Below are 20,106 nucleotides of genomic sequence, written 5' to 3' on the forward strand. Positions count from 1 at the left end.
GAGACTTTCTCTCTTGAGGATGAGAAGTCAAGTTTTTCAAGGTGGAAACCTAACCAGAGACTCTGACAGGTGAGAGAAGAGAATGGGCTTGGGAGGGAAGCATGAAGGTCCCAGAAGGGAGAGATGGTGTTTTGTTTTGTTTTCTTAATTGATATGCTGATGGACTTTTGAGGGCTTCCCAGGTGGCAGTAGGGATAAAGAATTCATCTGCTAATGCAGGAGAGACAAGATAATAACTGGGGTAAAGAGATAACTAGGTGAGGAAGATCCCCTGGAGTAGCAAGTAGAAGCTACTCCAGGATTCTTTTTTTTCCCCAGTCCAGTTCTTCTCTCCTGAAAAATTCCATGGCCAGAGGAGCCTGGAGGCCTACAATCCATGGGATTGCAAAGAGTTGGACATGACTTAGCAACAGAGCATGCGTGGGCAGGCATACACAGACAAACTTTTGACCTGATGGGAAAATGACTTCCATGAGAACTCTGGAAGAAAATCTGCAGGAAAAGATAAAGTCAAATAAAGAATAAAGATTTATAGGGGGAGTGGGGAAATGGTCAAACTACCAATCAGTAGATGGCATCTTCAACTCTTATGTGAAAGAGAAATGTACATACCAGCTAAATAGGAAACTGACGTTCTTCAGCACAGAAATATCCAGGATGTTCTAATAGAAGGGAGCCACTGAGTTGCCCAGATGGAAATTTGCTTGTGTGCACATGAAAAATAAGCCGGTGTTTCTGATGTTCTGGGAATCCTTGAAAAAAGGCAGTTATATAAAACGGTATGGGTGACATTTCATCAGACTGTAACATACTTTTCTGGCGAGAAGTCTGATGAACTCATTCATTGGGTCAATGGTCTTAATTCCACGTGTGGGTCAAAGGCAGTTAAGAATACAACCAAATGGGCTTCAGAGGTTAGACACTGGATGGGTGGACAAAGCCTTAGATCTGTAGCAACAAGAGCCTCGCTTTTTCAGACATCATGGCTGGGGGCACATATCATATGTGCCACAGGGGCCTATCAATAGTGATTTTAAGAAAACTGCATCAGCAATCAAGGACCTGCTTTCAGGAAAATAAAACTACAGTGTAAGCCCAGCAGCATCATTAACATTTCCCAAACAACCCTAGATTAGACAATCAACCAGGTGCTCACTAGCTAAGCAAGGTTTGCGTTAGGCAGTCCTGATGAAAGAAAATATTCCTTGTCTGAAAAGCAAGTGTGGGGATCATCCCATTGATCTCCTATTACAACTGCTTTATCCTTGTTTTTCGAAAGAACGATACATGGAAATTTAGGTGGTATTGGATAGATACTACATTACATTTTTGGCTAGTTGCAGTTTTTTTTTTTCTTTTTTCTCCAGTGGCTTAACAGTGACCTTAATAAGCTGTCCAAGGCTATTAATAACACTGGAAATTATTTCGTGACTGGGCTTAAGGGTCACTAGCAACACCCACTCAGTGGACATGAGTTGGACCAAACTCCGGGAGATGGTGAAGGACAAGGAAGCCCGGTGTGCTGCAGGCAATGGGGTGGCAGAAAATCAACTGAGGAACTGAGCAACCAAGTCCTGGGCTATCAAACCTCACAAGCACAAACCCACTGGATGGTTAGTATGGTGTGCACAATAACCTCTCAAGGGAGAGAACGGAACCACCTTTTACAGCGATTCAGGAAATGCTTTCTTTCTGACCATCATTCATTTTGCAAAACTTCCCTTTGGGGGTAGGAAAACAGAATTTGTTACTCTGTTTAAAAAAAAAAAAAAAAAGCAGTAATCATCTCAAACAAAGCTTTTCCATGCCTTAGGCAGAAAAACAGCGTTTCGGCATGTACGACTTTTTGAAGAAAAAGTTCCAACAGTGATTTTTATGTTTTAGTAAAATAAACGTCTACTCCTATGAAAAGCTCTACTACAGATGATCATCACAGCGTATGCTATACCATTTCATTGACTCATTAAAAAAATCACAGTTTGAAATATTTTCAGACAATGATAGCAATTTTCCCTGCAAGCAAAGAAGTAAACGACCACCGCCTGGATTGCAAGGGGACGGCAGTCCACGCAAGAAGTCTGAAAAAGATTGACTGAGTCACGCTTGAACGAAATCTATCGCCCTGTACAATCGGCCAAGTTGGCACACTTTCACAGCTTCAGATAAAAGGGGGTCTGTGGTGTTGGGCTTCACGCGAACTCATTCGCAGAATGTAAATAGACTGTCTCGGGGATGCTAAATTGCTTCTTTCATTTCCTTCCCATGACTCTTGCAGCTTCTCTTTTGCCCTCCCCAAGATTTGCTTCTTCCACCTCTCAGCAGCAGAAGGTAAACTTAAAACGGTTCGGATGAGGAAAGCTAGAATCAGAAGCTTTTTCTTTCTTTTTTTTTTTTCTTAAAAAAGAGGAAGAAAAGAAAAGAAAAAGAAAAGAAGGTGTGTGTGAGTCCCACAAAATTGTTCGATTCAAAAAACAGGCCAAACAGATACGAGATCACCGTGTAAAGCTGCTTAATACCCAGCTGGGCGTTAGAGAGGGGAGAGGCGTCGATTTCTCTTGAAATCTAACATTTTAAGTTGCATCGGCGCCATGGCGTTCAGGCAAGACAACGTTTTGCTATTCCTGCAAAGCGAGAGCTTGCCCAAAACCACGGCCTTGTTCAGAAAGCAGCACCGGGAGCTGTGACGCTCCATACAGACCCCCACACTGCGCTCTTTGAAAGCGCTGCCAGGGGGCACGCGGTGGTCCCTGGCTTCCTCTGCCCACCTCATCCTGAGAATGGACCTTTTGTGAGGGATCACGGATCACCACTTCCTGTCTCAAACACCAGTAGCCAAGGCAACTCCCCAGAGGATTCTGAAACAAACAAACAAGAAAATACTCAGAGGCGCTTGCGATCCACGGTCTTCAAAATGAACGGAAACGACCAAGATTTGGCTCGGAGCACCAGCGTGAGAAAAGAGAAGGAAATAAAAATCACGAGACGAGAAGGCTCTAGACGCCGAGTGATGCTGTCTACCCTCTCATCCTCTGACGCCCACTTCTCCTCCCGCCCTAAGTCTTTGCCAGTGAGTCAGCTTTTTGCATCAGCTGGCCAAAGGATTGGAGTTTCAGCTTCAGCATCAGGCCTTCCAATGAATATTCAGGACTGATCTCCTTTACGATGCACTGGTTGGATCTCCCTGCAGTCCAATGTACTCTCAAGAGTCTTCTCCAGCACCATATTCAAAAGCATCAGTCCTCTTTGGTGCCCAGCCTTCTTTATGGTCCAACTCTCACATCCATACCTGACTATTGGAAAAATCTAAATAGCTTTGACTACACGGACCTTTGTCAGCAAAGCAATGTCTCTGCTTTTTTTTAATATGCTGACTAGGTTGGTCACAGCTTTTCTTTCAAGGAGCGTGTGTCACTTAATTTCATGACAGCAGTCCCCATCGGCAGTGATTTTGGAGTTCAAGACAAAAAGATAAATAAATAATGTCCATCACTGTTTCCATTTTGAAAACCTGAAATTTCAAGTACTCCATGGTTGTTCCCAAAGGTACAAATGTGCACACATCTTGCATTTTTCAATTAGAAAGTCACTTCAACAACTGTCCCGCTTCCCTGGGGTCTTCTATCCGTGAATGTTTTACTGGTGAATGAAACGAAATGCTCACAACAAAATTCAAACATCAAGCTGAAAATAAAATATTCTTGGTGATACTTGTGTATCTGGAGAAAACATGTTTTCTTGTTTGACACAACTCCATGAGTCCAGACTTTTTTTTTTAATCCATAAACATCCTATGACACACAGATCTCATTCTCACAGCCATACTGTTACAAATTCAATTTTCTGTACCATCTCAATGCATTTTTTTTTCCTCTGCCTTGCTACTAGGCTTGCAGAATCTTAGTTCCCTGACCAGGGATTGAACATGTACCCCCTGCAATGGAAGCTCAGAGTCTCAACCACTAGACCACCAGGGAAGCCCCCTCAGTGCATTTTGCCCTGAAAATAAATGCGGTTATATAGACCATGGATAGTCTTCATGAACTGACCAAGAGCAGGAAAAACCACAGCAGATAAGCCTCAAAATATTTCCATCAAAATGCTATTTTTTTTTTCACAACCACACTGTTGGTGAAAATGAATATAATACCAAAGCAACAGACTGCTGCTCTTGAATTCCTATGCTCTTAGACAAGGTCGGCTCACAGTCAATTGTAAAATTTACACAAAATGAAATATCACCAAGTTACAAAATTCAAATAAGAGTGTTTCATCACACGAGAATGCAAGTCATGTGACCACCTACCGCCTCTCGTCTTCAAGATTCATTAGATATGCAATGTCCTAGAGAGTAAGTAAGGAAGAGAGTTTCCAACTCATGATCAACACAGCCACAAAGCCACAAAAGCTCATATGCATGGCCCATTGTCCACTCTATCTAGTTATCACCTGTTCCCAAACGCTTCATCAGACAGCACCCAATGTGTTCATGCGACAGGTTTATGTCAGCCAAGCCCAGAGAAAGAAAAGTGCTTTCCGTAACATCCCAAGTTCATTCAATGACCCAAGAGGCTGAATCTGTTTGAGGACGGTTTAAGGGAAAGAAACCATTGGAGTCAAATGTGAAAATTAAACAAAAAAGGAAATGGATGGTGCTACCTGAAAGTCAGGGAAGGAATGTAGTGAGTACCATGAAGTGAGGTTTGTAGCAGAAAATTCCTAGGTGTCAGAGTAACATGAGTGGAAGCAACAGTGCCGACAAAACAAGAAGCAAAAATTTCTCACGGACTCCTGTGTGCTGATGCTTGAGGAGCGTCCAAGGGGTGAAAACATGAAAAGTCACAGAAACGAACAAAAAAAGAAGCGTGAAAGTTACAGAGCAGATGCATCTCACAGCGTGATAAAAAAGAAAACGGACGGACTGACCAACGGTGTGCCGTGAAAGTCACGGAACAGATGCCTCTTGGAGCATTAGTCAAAGTTACGGAGGAAATGCCTCTTGGAGCATTCAGTGAGGTTTGTAGCAGAAATTCCCAAGAAATGCAGTAACATTCGTGGAAGCAATGAACCCCCACAGAACAAGAAGCAGAACCTGCTTGTCGTCAACGAGCACTCACTCACCTAGGATCCCCAGCCGATAGTTAATGGTGATAACGATGACGTTGCCGTAGCTGGCCAGGATGCTCCCGTCAATCATGTTGCCCGTCCCCTCCATGTAGGACCCGCCGTGGATGTACACCATCACCGGCTTCTTGCTGTTCTGATCATGGATGTCTGCAAGAAAGAGCCAAGTAAAGGGGAAAAAAAAAAAATCACACTGATTAACTGAGAGTAAATCGAAAGACATGAGTGACTTTCCCTAGTTGAAATGGGAATCCATCCCGTGGCCCTTTCTTGAATTAGGAATACTTCAGTTAAGATGGTCAGATGGCATCAAGGACTCGATGGACATGAGTCTGAGCAAACTCTGGAAGGTGCGGAAGGACAGGGAAGCCTGGCGCGCTGCAGGCTATGGCGTTGCAAAGAGTCCGACAGGGCTGAGCGACTGAACGAGGACAGTTAAGATGGCTTAAGGATAACGGTCAATGTTGCTACATTTCCTACTCATAGAAATGACGCAGACATTGGAATGAATTTGCATGCATGGGTATGCTTCCATATGTACCTATGACACTACAAATTTCACCCCTGAGATGAATGAATCACTTCTTCCCCACATAGTAATCAAACCCTAGAAGGGGACATGCCCGGAACAAGCCCATGGCGTCTATTACTGGTACAGAATTTGTCTGCAATGCAGGAGACCTGGGTTTGATCCCTGGGATGTCAAGATCCCCTGGAGAGAAGGGCATGGACACAGGAGCCTGGTGGGCTCCAGTCCATGGAATCACAAAGAGTCGGTACATAGTATCTATTAAAGCATATATTTTAACTATCTAAGTTAGTGCAAACTCAACTTCAAAATTATCACTTTTTTACTATAACTGCCTTCTTCAGTCAAACATGAGCTTCAAGATTCACTTTCGACGTAAAAATGAGAAGTAAGACTGGTAGAGAAACCACAAGCTCTCGACGCATTATGACAAAAAGAAAAAATAGTTAAAAAAATGATCAACAGAACAGAAACATGGAAAAACAAAGGTACCCAAGCAAGTGTCTTTTCTCTAAATGACTGTTTGCAACAATATAACAACTGAAGTGACCGAAAAAAAATAAGTGGAAGCGATGTAAACTGAAATAAAGATGGTGCAAGATTGCAACCTCAAGATGAAATGGTTGCAATCCTGCTCAATTCCACCTGGAATAAAAACTCCCACTGTGATCTGAAACCAGAGTATCCTTAGTCATCATGACTTGGACACTGATGTGAAAATCCTACTTTGCAATGGTCTGTGACAAGAGAAATTTGCCCAGCATATGACTGCTTTCTCAAAAGTTGTGATCAAATAACTTCTTTGGTGCTCATCATCCCTTGAGCTTAAATGTAGTCTTTTAAGAATCCTGACCCCAATTATAATTGTTTCTGGGAACTTCTGTATGTATATACATAGACACATGTGTCATTTAAATACCTGCCCGTTATCAAATAGCAACCCACTCCAGTATTCTTGCCTGGAGAACCCCATGGATGGAGGCGCCTGGAGGGCTACCATCCATGGGGTCGCAGTGAGTCGGACATGACTGAGCCAATGATGGATATGTATTATCAAGAAAAAAGCAAACGTATCCATGTAAATGTATTTACATTTTTTTCCTTAAAAACTTTTTTTTTTTTTTTTTTGCCTAGTTTATGGAGACATGTTTGAATGATCAGGAATGAATTTTAAGGAAATCAACCAACATGTGGATAGAGGCTGCTTATAAAATGAATTACGAGCACCATCTGAAAACAGGCTCCTGGTTGCTACCAGACACCCTCCAGGAGGCCAAAGAACCCCGTGGTCACAGTCAAGTACAGGAAAAAGTGTCAAGCCGCATCTGTCTGTAGATACTTAACCCACAGCAGAAGAACGCTATCTTCTCATGTAAAATTTGAGCAAGAAGTAAAAACTCCTTTTTGAATCTTTCACTGAACAGTGGTCAGTCGTGCCTGACTCTTTGCGACCCCATGGACCATAGCCCGCCAGGCTGTTTCATCCATGGGCTTCTCCAGGCAAGGATACTGGAGTGGGGTGTCATGCACTTCTCCAGGGGACCTTCCCGACTCAGAAACTGAACTTTCATCTCCTGCACTGGCAGGCATATTCTTCACCGAGTAGCCCCCTGGGAGGCCCTCACTCATCATATGCTACGTGGAACTCTTTCATCAATCATCGTCCATATAAGGTGTGGTGTCTTACACCAGCCACTAGTGTCTCTGGACACTGATTTGCTGTTTGAGTTCTTATTTAATGTTACCCTTCTTGGTTGCATTACCGGAAAGAAAAAAGTTGACATTTTTGGGACTGTTTTAAGGGGTTCCCTCAGGTGAAAAAAAAAAAGGCGTTACGTTAACAGCTATTACCTTCTAAGACAGACAGAAGAAGGTTCTTGTGAGCTCGGGGAAGAAATAATCAGATGTCATATTCATTCAACGTTAGGGGAAAAAGAACAAAACAACAGTTTCTATGGTATTTAAGTAAAAGGAGAAAGCATTTTAATATAACAGGTAGCTGGCGGGATTGTGAAAACAGATGCCAGTGATAAAAAAAGGAATAAGATGCTAAGAAGATAGAAGGGTACAAGATGCAAATGACACCTGTAGTTGGTTATATAGGGATACGGATGAAATTACAAGTGGTCTGGGGGCCTGACAAGGACAGGGTAGCTGATGACTCAGGGCAGCTGTCGTGGGCCAAAGGCATCAGAAGAAACCTCTAAGGTGAATACCAAAAGCAAGAAGAATGCTCCGAATGCGGGTCTACAAAATATTAAATAATAGTCATATTGTGAGAACAGCGGGTGAGAAGGCAGCTATGGCAGAGCTTTTCTCGGCGACCCGCTGATTTATGAGACAAACCTAGAGGATGGGAAAAGCCAAGCAAGTGATAAAAAGGCAAACTTTTTTGGAGGGAACTTTTGCTTCCCAGCAAGGATGCGTCTCAGGTCCACTTTAAATCGTCTTTCAGCTAGAGAACCACAGGTCCATCGAGGGCACGCGTCCCTTTAACTTAAATAGTCAGAAATCCATGCCCTGGGCTTTCCTGACAGGTCAGGGGGTAAAGAATCCGCCTGCCAATGGAATATACGAGGTTGCATCCCTGGGTCGGGAAGGTCCCCTGGAGAAGGAAATGGGAGCCCACTCCAGTATTCTTGCCTGGGAAATCCCATGGGCAGAGGAGCCCAGTGGGCTACAGTCCACGGGGTCGCAAAGAGTCGGACACAACTGAGCGACCAAGTACACAGAGGCAGACCCAAGCTGCCTGAGCCTGCAAAGGCTGATTTTAAGCTGTTTCTTTTCTTCTAAACCATTTGTCCCACTGAAGGAAGAAGATACCACTTGCTAATGATGGTTTACTTGCTGCGTTATCTTCCATCTTTAAAAAAAAAAAAAATCACTCTACTTCTAGCGGGTAATCTGTCCAACAATTTGAGAGCCTTCGAAAAGAAACTCTCCATAGCAACTAAACATTTTTAGGAGGGGGAAAAAAAAAAGTTCTGAGAGCAGCCGTGGTGTGAAAACAGAGATGAGAAGATGTAGCTTTTCAGCCTTTTTCAATTCTTTGCTTATACCCCCTACTTTTAATTTTTTTTTTCCTTTAAAGCTTCCAAAATGTGTTTCAGAGAGAAACAACAAATTCTCTTCAAGACACTTTCTCGTGTGTTTTACTGCGAGCCAGAGAAGATGCTTTGAAAACCCTATTTTGGAATCAGTACATTCGGGGGAAACAATCGTAAAAGCAAACAAAGATGGAAATGCCAGCCACCCCTGCCCTGAAAACAAAAGTTGTACTGAGCTGTCTTGGTGTCCACAGAAGAAACCAACAAGACCGAAGCTCCAAAACACAACACGAAATTACAAAAGAACATTTGGAAGAAAGAAAAGGAGGCATACATGCATGCGTTAAAATTTCACTTTCTCTTCTTGTGATCAAGCCAAAAAAAAAAAAAAAAAAGCTTAGGAAAAAGAAAACGGTGAGTTTCCTTGGAAATGGCATTTTCTTACTCACTGCATATTAAGAAACATGTCTATACATTCTGCCAGGGGGGTTTACATAGTCATCGTGGTTACAAATGACAGTAGTCCCCAAACAAGAAGAAAACAAAGAACCACATAGAAGTGTACTCTCTTCAGATAAGGGGAGGAAAAACGGGTTGAAATGGAAAAAAAAAAAAGATATAAAATCATGCATCAAGATCGAGCTTTGTAAAAAAAACAAAAAATACCTTCATCTTCACCACGGTCATTACTGGTTATATCATCAGCGTTTTTCTTTGAGTTGGCTCCTGGGGTCATATTGAGAAGGAAAATAAAGGGGAAAAAAAGAGAATTCAAAAACAACAGGTTTGCAAAAAAATCCAGAAGAGAGATACTACTCAGTCAAAGAAAAAAAAAAGTCATACAAAAAGCTGAAATCTGTTACATTTGATTTCAAAATCATGAAATAGGGAGATGCAAAATGCATATAAACATAAATATGTCAAGAAGAACAAATTCAAAATGTTACTTGCCAAAAAAAAAAAAAAACCCATTAGATACCCAGTGAAAATGCAGTTTGAGGGTTAAAATGATAATACTGCAAAAAAAAAAAAAAAGTAATGTGAGTTGTAAAAAAAAAAAAAGAAAATCAAATTGTTTTTTAAAGGGTTTCCCAACTTTTAAAAAGAAATGCATAATGAAATATTCCTCTAATTTTAACAACTAATAATCTAGATACATTTTTGAAATGTCGCTGATACACTTTGCTTAGGAAATTCTATACAGTAAGAAGAAACACATTAAACAATAAACACGAAAGGTGAATCAAAATATCTTAAAATTGACATTCGTTTCATGCATAAGAACTTAAAAGCGTACCATTCCTGATAAACATGAGATAGTCAGTGTAATTTATTTAAGTCATGAATGCTCACTTGTCACTAGTAGCTAGAGAACACGTCACATAATTGATTGCTTTGGTCTAATGTAAGCTACCACTTTCAACAAGCGTTTCTGAAATCAAGATAAAACACTATAAATCATGTTTTTCTCTTTCGAAGACTTATTAAACATCACTTGAAGATTATTGTTATTTGTTTACAAAAAAAGAATAAATAAATAAAGTCACCTACCTGGATGACATGAAATATAACGCACCTTGAAATTTCTTTGTCAGCAAAATGAACAGAGAAGTTCCCTTAATGCCACCAAAAAACCCTCAAAAACAGACAAAAACAAAAACCCAAAACAAGGCTCTCTGTGTGCAGTGAGCCATCCTGGTTTCTTTATCTTAAAGATACAAGAAGCTAAAACATTAAATACGACTCAGTTACTCCATTCGCTCAACTGCCTTCTTTTTACAGACAGACCTGACCCACTAGGACGTATGGGCTAGTTCTGGAAAACCTGAGTGGTGGCAAATAGTGAAAAAATGGTCTTTACCTTCCTTCCTGGCTTCCCTGGAGGCTCAGAGGGTCAAGAATCTGCCCACAATGTGGGAGACCAGGGTTTGATCCCTGGGTCGGGAAGATCCCCTGGAGAAGGGAATAGCAACCCACTCCACTGTCTCTGCCTGGAGAATCCCCATGGACAGAGGAGGCTGGTGGGCTACAGCCCATGGGGTCGCCAAGAGTTGGGCACAACAGAGGCACTAACACTTTCCCTTTATGTTCCTTCCTGGATGAACCTCGTCCCTGTCACCCACAAGACTTGTATCGGAAAAGACAACTACAGTTGTTCCAAATGGAGGGGGACAACATCATGTTTCAAAACCAAGATCTGAAATTGCTGCTTTCGTCCCTCAACAAGGGTTGAGTATTGGAAATACCACTTGGATTAAACAAGCAGAACTGGGAGAGGAAGGTGAGAACCTGATTCCTTCTGCTGGTAGACTTTTTGAGATTTAAATACTCCCCGTTGTAGACAATGTCAAGCTACCAACATAAAGTCTCTGGGGAGAGCTTGGGAAAGCAGTGGCCCCCTTGAAACTCAAGCTTATCAGCAGGTTCTCACCTTAACTGCTTGAAGGTGGAATGCGGTGTTCTAGGAGAGGGACCCCAGCCTCCAAGATCTAATGCTTGATGATCTAAGGTACAGTTCATGCAATATTAATCAAGTCTACAATAAACGCAGTGTGTTTGAATCATCCCAAAGCCATCTCCTCCACTTCAGTCCCTAGAAAAACTGCCTTCCATGAAACTGGTCCCTGGTGCCTGAAAGGTTGGCTGTGGTTATTCTAAGAGACAGTCTTTTCTCCTTACGGTAACAGGTTCATACCCAGTCTTTAAGGAACCACCATGACACTTTTCCAGGGGCCATGTATGGATGTGAGAGCTAGACTATAAAGAAAGCTGAGCGCCCAAGAATGGATGCTTTTGAACTGCGGTGTTGGAGAAGACTCTTGAGAGTCCCTCGGACTGCAGGAAGATCCAACCAGTCCATCCTAAAGGAGATCAGCCCTGGGATTTCTCTGGAGGGAATGATGCTGAAGCTGAAACTCCAGTACTTTGGCCACCTCATGAGAAGAGTTGACTCATTGGAAAAGACTCTGATGCTGGGAGGGATTGGGGGCAGGAGGAGAAGGGGATGACAGAGGATGAGATGGCTGGATAGCATCACTGATTCGATGGACCTGAGTCTTGAGTGAACTCTGGGAGTTGGTGATGGACAGGGAGGCCTGGCGTGCTGCGATTCATGGGGTCACAAAGAGTCAGACACGACTGAGCGACTGAACTGAACTGAACTGAACTGAAAGTTGGGACACGACTGAGGGACTGAACTGATGATCCTGATGAGTCAACCTCTTATAGCCACCAGCTTAACATGGAAGTCAATTTGTGTCCAAGAATTCCACTGCAATCAAAGATCTTAAAGAATCAACCTTCTTCAAATAAGCTTCATTGTCCTCTGTTCATAGTTTATCAGTATAACACTTATTTCACAGCTATCTCATGGGCTGAACTTATGGCTACATACTGTTAAGAAGAGTGTAAGAAGTATCTTGCTTTCTTCACTGCACCATGCACCTTCCAGAATCTTAGTTCCTGAACCTGAGATGGAAGCTGTGTCCCCTGCAGTGGAAGAACAGAGTCCTAATGACCGAACCACCAGACAAGTCTAAGAAATGCCTTTCTTAACACACATAGTCTATGCGGAGGCTAGAAATAAATTCCTCTGCATTTCTGATCAAAATTTAAGTTTTCTGAAGATTTTCTAAGTTTTTAAAAAGAACAGATCACCTCTTTCATCGAAAAAGAAAAGAGGCTAGAAAAATAAAGGTGTGGGTTTCCCTGGTGGCTCAGGGGGTAAAGAATCCGCCTGCAATGTGAGAGACCTGGGTTCGATCCCTGGGTTGGGAAGACCCCCTGGAGAAGGGAAAGGCCACCCACTCCAGTATTCTTGCCTGGAGAACTCCACAGACTGTATAGTCCATGGGGTCACAAAGAGTTGGACAGGACTGAGCAACTCTGACTTTCAAGAGACGTGGAATGGACTAAGGGACTGAAACTGTTATCTGATGATGTCAATTCCTTCCCAGAAAATATGTTTCTCATGAAGTCTGACTATCTCCCTTGACCACAGCCCTTTCCAGCTCGGTAGGCAATGAGCTTGGACCCCACACCTGCACTCTGCCTTTTGCACAAGTCTGCCCTTATAGCCCTGCCTTCTTCCGGATTTTCTTCTTTGTCTTCCCAGCCACAGCTGAAATCTCAGGAACACGACCGCTGGCCTGGCTGAAACCCAAACAGAGGCCACTCTGCAAGGTCTGGGCTACGTTAAATGCCAGAGTTCTTTCTCCAGTTCTCAATGTCTTCAGGCTCACCGTCAGGGCATGAAATTGCAGGAATCTGGACTTCTTCCCTGGGGAAGGATGAGAGGCAGTATTGAAGGGAACTATCCCGACCCCCTCTACAAGGGTGCAGGAAAGTGCTCTGAAGATTTGCAATGTTTTAAACCAACTCCAGTACTCTTGCCTGGAAAATCCCATGGACGGAGGAGCCTGGTAGGCTATAGTCCATGGGGTCGCTAAGAGTCGGGCACAACTGAGCAACTTCACTTTCACTTTTCACTTCCGTGCATTGGAGAAGGAAATGGCAACCCACTCCAGTGTTGTTGCCTGGAGAATCCCAGGGGCGGGGGAGCCTGGTGGGCTGCCGTCTCTGGGGTCACACAGAGTCGGACACGACTGAAGCGACTCAGCAGCAGCAGCAGCAGCAGCAGCGGCGGCAGAAGTCACACAGCCTAAGCGGCAGTACAAGGCTTCAGCAAATTCCTTTGATCACCCAAGTATGATTTGTAAGAGCTCCAGAGAGGTATAATTTTCAATCATAAAATCAACTCACCAAGGTATAAAGTTGAAGGATTTGTGTGTCTGTGCGTGTGTCTACACAGATATGGAGTTGTTCATCCAGCAAGATAAACTTGGCTTCCCAGGTGGCGCTATGATAAAGAATCCACCTGCCAAAGTAGGAGACGTGGGTTCGATCCCTGGGTCGGGAAGATCTTTCACAGGAGGAAATGGCAACGAACTCCAGGATTACTGCCTGGGAAATCTCACGGACAGAGAAGCCGAGCAGGCTACACTCCAACAAATGTCACAACAAATCAGATACCACTGAGCTACTAAACAGTGTGGCATATTACTCACAGTGAAACCTGGTTTGAGAATATTTCCATCACCCTAAAATGACTGCTTGCGTCCACTGCAGGTATTCAAAATTTCTCACATTAATCTCTCTTGGTCAACTAATGGTATAGTATCCTGTCTGTTAGTGGTCATTTGCCATTTTGGGGCATCTCCTATAACCATATTCACAGAATATGTATTCCCGTCTCTCTTGCTATGAACAGTTGCTGGTTTAGTAGCTAAGTCATGTCCAACACTTTGCAATACCATGGACTGTAGCCCAGCAGGCTCCTCTGTCCATGGGATTCCCCAGGAAAGAATACCAGATTGGGCTGCCGTTTCCTGCTATAGAGGATCCTCTCAATGCAGGGATCAAACCTGCACCTCTTAGATTACCAGGTGGTCACCTGCAGTTGAGGCATTTTCCCCCACCCCAAGCTACAAGGGATGCCCATGAACCATTTACATGCAATATTTTTATGGATGCATATTTGAATTTTTCTGAAGTGGATATGGGGGAGTGGAACTGCTACTTCTCAGGACTCTTTCAAATGTTTAATAATCTAAAAACTATATTGTTTCCCAAATCAGCTGAATCACGGTATATTCCCATCAGCAGTGTATGTCGGTTCCAATTCCTGCACCTCTTAACCAAGACCTGCTATTATCTGTTCGATTGTAAGCATCCTAGTGGGGCTAAGAGTCAGACACGACTGAGCGACTTCACCTTCAGTTTTCACTTTCATGCATTGAAGAAGGCAATGGCAACCCACTCCAGTGTTCTTGCCTGAAGAATCCCAGGGACAGGGGAGCCTGCTGGGTATGGGTGCAATGGTGGTGTCACATGGCCTCAGCTGCTCAGAGGCGTGTGGGGTATCGAAGCTGCGTGTCCTGCAGCGACAGGTGGATTCTTTACAACCGAGACCCCAGGGAAAGCCCTCAGGTTTCATTTGAAATGTAGGATGAAAGGCATTGGAAACCCAGGTTGAAGGCAATGCTAATCACCCATCAAGGGCTCAACAGGATAGGCCAAAGCCCCCATAAGAGGCAGATCTGAGTGACTACCCGGCATCTCTCTTCCCTGTGCAACGGGCAAGAGTCACAGTCACGGATGACACGTGCCAAGTTGACGGAAAACAGAAGCCCCTGCAAAGCAGAACGCTGCAGTGCAGAGACTCGCATGGCACGAAACAGGTGATAGGAAAGACTGCAGGCGGTGGCAAGACCAAAGAGCCAGCTCAGTGAGCATCCTTAGGGGAACCCCTCGGAGGAAAGGCCAGTAACAGACTGGACAGAACAGACGCACGGCATGGTGCCAAGAGAGTCAGTTCCTGGGCAGGTTGATAAGACGTCCAGGGTCTCCAAGCAGGAGAGAGGGCTCTGGAGCTCTCAAAAAACAGACAGGTGTCTCGAATTCTCAGAGAAGGAAAGGACAAATGCCTTGTTTTTTTTTTCCCCCCACTCTCTGCATTCCTTAGTCTTAGTCACAAAAAACTTTTTTTAATTTTTTCCTTTAAGCCCAGTACTGCCAGACACGACTGAGCGACTTCACTTTCACGCATTGGAGAAAGAAATGGCAACCCACTCCAGTGTTCTTGCCTGGAAAACCCCAGGGACGGGGGAGCCTGGTGGACTGCTGTCTCTGGGGTCACACAGAGTCGGACACGACTGAAGCGACTTAGCAAGCCCAGTACTGACAAGTAAAGAAAAAACAACTAAGCTTAAACTCTGTACCTTAGTCTTAGTCACAAAAAACTTTTTTTTCCTTTCAGCCCAGTACTAACTAGTAAAGAACAACCAACTCAGTTTAAACTCTGTACTAAGGGTTATATAGGAGAAGGCAATGGCACCCCACTCCAGTGCTCTTGCCTAGAAAATCCCATGGACAGAGGAGCCTGGTGGGCTGCAGTCCATGGGATCGCTAAGAGTCAGACACGACTGAGCGACTTCACTTTCACTTTCTAGTTTCCTGCATTGGAGAAGGAAATGGCAACCCACTCCAGTGTTCTTGCCTGGAGAATCCCAGGGACAAGGGAGCCTGGTGGGCTGCCGTCTATGGGGTCGCACAGAGTCAGAAACGACTGAATCGACTTAGCAGCAGCAGCAAGGGTTATATAACAACAATGTACCCTGCTGGAAGACAGTTTCTCCTCCTTCCTGAAAACCTTCTGGCTAATTTTGTCATCTTCAAATGTACATTACGGGAGTGGGTCTGCTAAGACCTTTACAACCTTGAGACATTCTTTTGCTTAACTGGAACAACCAGCTGAAAAAGTATACAGCTCCCCTGCTGAGACTAGCTAGGCAGATCACTCTCCCTCCCCTTTCTGAAGTCTCTGTCAGAAGCTTTCTCTGTGTGTTTTCATACTTCAATAAAACTCTGCTACACAAAAGTTCTTGAGGCATCAAGCCTGGTCCCAGTTTGGAGATCACAAATCCAACACCATTCATCAGTGCCAATTCCCAGAATAAAATAAAATCGCATCAGCTTTTGTTAAAGTGCAAAAGTTTTAAATTTCAAGAAAAGTCTAACTTATTGTTTTCTTTTGTTTGTTTCTTTTTTTTTTTGCTTTTGCTTTTGATATCATATCTAAGAAATCCTTGCCTAACCAGGAAGATTTTTTCTTTTTTTCCTAGATGTTTGAAGCTTTCCTGTGACGTCCACCTTTTGTTTATCTTTGGTGAATGTTGGCAGATGGTATGAGGGGAGGTTTGAAATGCATCTCTTATCCAATTGTCTCAGCACCACTGATTAAACACACTCTCCTCGGTGAAGAAGTGTTGTGACGCTATTTTTACGACTCAACTGCCTATGAATGCAAGGGCTTATTCCTGGCCTCTAATTATATCTCCTTTTATATTTCTGTACACGTGAGTATCTTACTGTCTGAGCTTTAGAGTATGTTTGGAAATAGGGAAAGACAAGTCTTCCAACCTTCCTCTGATTTTTCAACACAATTTGCTTCTTCTCCGTACAGACGAAATCTTCGAATGAGCTTGTCAATGGAAGCAAGAAACACCCACTGAGATTCTGATGGAAATTATTTGCCACACCACAATTTTAAATTAACTGGATATAGCAGTCTGACCCAGAAACATAATTAGATGTCGCCTGTAATGTTCTATGTATATTTAACTTTCCACCCTTTTGTTCTTTTTCGGTAAGCTGCTGCAATATATTTGTTCTCTCAGATGCAACTAATTAAAAGGCCTAAAAAAACCAACTGAGTTCTCTTTGAGTATCTCATTTAGTTACACTCATGAACTATGTCAATACAGGGATTAGAGGACACAGGAAAAAAGACTTTGCTGTAATTTAGTCCTGAAGACACCTATTCCATACATACTGAAAAGGTGTTTCAAGGTCCAGATGGGCCATGAGTTTTTTCCCGGTCCCCAGAAGGCCAGCATCTTATTCCTTTCCATCTAATAATTAGCATCTGCAGCAAACCTCGTGGGGAGATGGCTCTAAATATGAGAGGGAATATTTAAATGACTTCAAACAAATGTGCAGCCATTCTTTCATTAAAATTTCAATGTGATTTTAACAATGAACTCTCTCAGTCCCCAGTCCTGAAGGAGGTCTTTTTTTCCCCCCCCTTTTTTTTTTACACCAGTTCTTCTGATGTTCCCTTCTACCACAATATCTACATCACATTCCAAGCCAAACTATTTTAAACAGTGAAACGTGTAGCTGCTCCATCCTGTACAATTCTTTACGAAGCTACGGACCGTAACCTGCCAGGCTCCTCTGCCCATGGAATTCTCCAGGCAAGAATACTGGAGTGGGTAATAGCCACTCCCTTCTCCAGGGGAGAGTCCAGACCCAAGTCTCCTGCATGGCAGGCAGACTCTTTCCCATCACAGCCAGCACAGAGGTACTTTATGTCATAAATGTGATAAAAAAAAACTCTTTGTAGAAGCTACGAAACAGGTCGACCAACTGGAGTCAATGAGAAAGTACGAGAATATGGAAACCCGTAGATGCTGCACTCACAATTAGGATGCAGGAAAGTAAGTTTACATGTGTTGTTGTCTTCCTTTTAATATACATAATGATATGTTATCACCAATGATGCAAAGCGTCCTGTAAAGTCACCAGTGGTGCTATGAAATCACATTATCTATGTAAGACATAAAAACAAAAATGACAGAACCCGCAAAAACCCTTTGAATGATGGCTCTGAAACAAAAATGACAAAACCTGCAAAAACCCTTTGAATGATGGCTCTTAATGTGATCTACCATATTAAAAATGCATTCATCAGCTCATATTAATTTTTTTATGAATAAAACTATTTTCATTTTATCCTACATTTTTTGCTTGGTATTTATTTGAAGAAAATTTTTATGGTGGTATAGTTGCTTTATAATATTGTGTTCATTTCTGATGCACAGCAAAGTGAATCAGATAAATATATATATATATCTCCCTTTTGTTTTTTTTGGATTTTTTTCCCATTTATGTCATCACAGAGCAGTGAGCAGAGTTCCTTGTGCTATCTGGTAGGTTCTCATTAGTTATCTGTTTTACACAGAGTATCAGTGGCATATATATCAAATGCAATCTCCCAATTCAACCCCATTCTCCTTCCTCCCTCGGTGTCTTTGTTTTTCTCTATGTCTGTATCTCTATTTCTGCTTTGTGACTAAGATCATCTAAGATTCCAGATATATGCATGAAAATGCCATGTATATATTTTTCTCTTTGTGACTCACTTCAGAAAAAGCAAAACGTCATACAGCATATTAAACAAAAAATATATATATTTTTTTCTGTCCCTTGCAAGGGCAAATTCTAAGTATTACCTATTCATGTTATCTTAAGTACCTTAAAAAGTGTAGTGCTTAGGCTAAACGCACTGTTGTCCATACAGAGGAAGTTATTATATACTGGGTTATGGGAAAGGAACAGAGGATGAGATGGTTGGATGGCATCCCTTGACTGGACATGGACATGAGTTTGAGCAAGCTCCGGGAGATGCCGAAGGACAGGGAAGCCGGGCATGCTGCAATCCATGGGGTCACAAAGGGTCAGACACGACCGAGCGATTGTTACTGAGCAGCAACAAATGGGGGAAACGGATGCCTTCTTGGCTCTCAGAGATGTGTCCTTGATCAGGTAGTGACTAGGCCACAGGGGACCAGTCTACCCTCTTCTAATCAATAAGGGACTAAAGCTCTTGCTGCTGTTGCTTCTCTAACTCACGTCCAACTCTTTGCAACCCCACGGGCTGAAGCAGCCGTGGTTTCCCTCTCCTTCACCATCTCCAGGAGTTTGCTCGAACTCACGTCCATCGACTGGATGCTATCACGCATCTCATCCTCTGTCTCCCCCTTTCTCTTCCCGCCCTCGGTCTTTCCCCGCATCAGGGTCTTCTCCAGTGAGTCGGCTCCTTGCATCAGGTGGCCAAAGTACTGGAGCTTCCGATTCAGCATCAGTCCTTGCAACAAATCTTCAGGGTTGATTTCCTTCCGGATTGACTGATTTGATCTACAGTCCAAAGCATTCTCAAGACAGATGAGATTAAGGGACCGCAAGCTCTGCTCACATCCCAGTCTTGTCCGAGACCACACCTCTGACCCTACTGCTATTAACAACAACAACAACAACAACCCTAATCAAGTCCTCTGGAGCACAGGCATGGAGTTTTTCAAGGCAGAAGTTCCAGAGTGTCTCTGTTTATTGGCAAAGCAATAAAGCTAGCCTTTTCTACTGCATGCAGCACTCTGCCTCTGAGACATGATTTGGCTCAACTGTGCTGAGAGGCTGAGCTTTCAGTTACGCTAGGGTGAGGACTCACTCTCCAGAAGCAAAGAAAGTGGACTGCTCTGAGGGGGCAGTTTTAGAGGGGGGCCAGGGCAACTGAGACTGTGAGAGATGGGAGGACAGGACGAAACCCCCCTGCCCCGGGACAAGTGTGGCTCAGGAAGGATGCCTGCCTCACCAATAAACAAAGGTGTGGGAAATCAAGTCAGCAGCTACGGGTACCCTGAGGGGATTCAGGATGGGGAAAAACGAGGATGCTGGCCCCAGAGAGCTGACATGCATATCAAAAGAATTTATTGCCATGAGCACAGACTCTTGCAACTCTCCATTCATAGAAAAAAGGAAACAAAACACATCACATTCATTAATTTGAGGTCTCCGGTTTTCATTAAGTAGCTGTCATGTTTTGATATCCTGACAACCTGGTCTTTGCTGCAAAATATCCCATAGATCCTGGATCTTTCTTCACTGACTGTCTTTGGACCATTCCATCAGAGTCATCCTAAAGCCTGCCTCCCAAGCTTAAGTCCTCAGAAAGGCCAGCAGATAAAACATAATTCTCAACTTTTACGTTTGCGTACGTTTTTTTTTTTC

General features: G+C 43.3%; 1 protein-coding gene across 1 annotated transcript in view; it reads right to left on the bottom strand.

Moving 5' to 3' along the window:
* The window catches only part of LOC138431402 (neuroligin-4, X-linked), a 397,040-nt gene that overhangs the window by 150,148 nt on the left and 226,786 nt on the right, over positions 1-20,106 (bottom strand). Inside the window, exon 5 of the mRNA XM_069573501.1 lies at positions 5,119-5,271. Coding sequence (XP_069429602.1) covers positions 5,119-5,271 — 153 coding nt within the window. The remainder of the gene's footprint in view (positions 1-5,118; positions 5,272-20,106) is intronic.

This window comes from Ovis canadensis, chromosome Y (genome assembly GCF_042477335.2).
Source record: "Ovis canadensis isolate MfBH-ARS-UI-01 breed Bighorn chromosome Y, ARS-UI_OviCan_v2, whole genome shotgun sequence".
Lineage (NCBI taxonomy): Eukaryota > Metazoa > Chordata > Mammalia > Artiodactyla > Bovidae > Ovis > Ovis canadensis.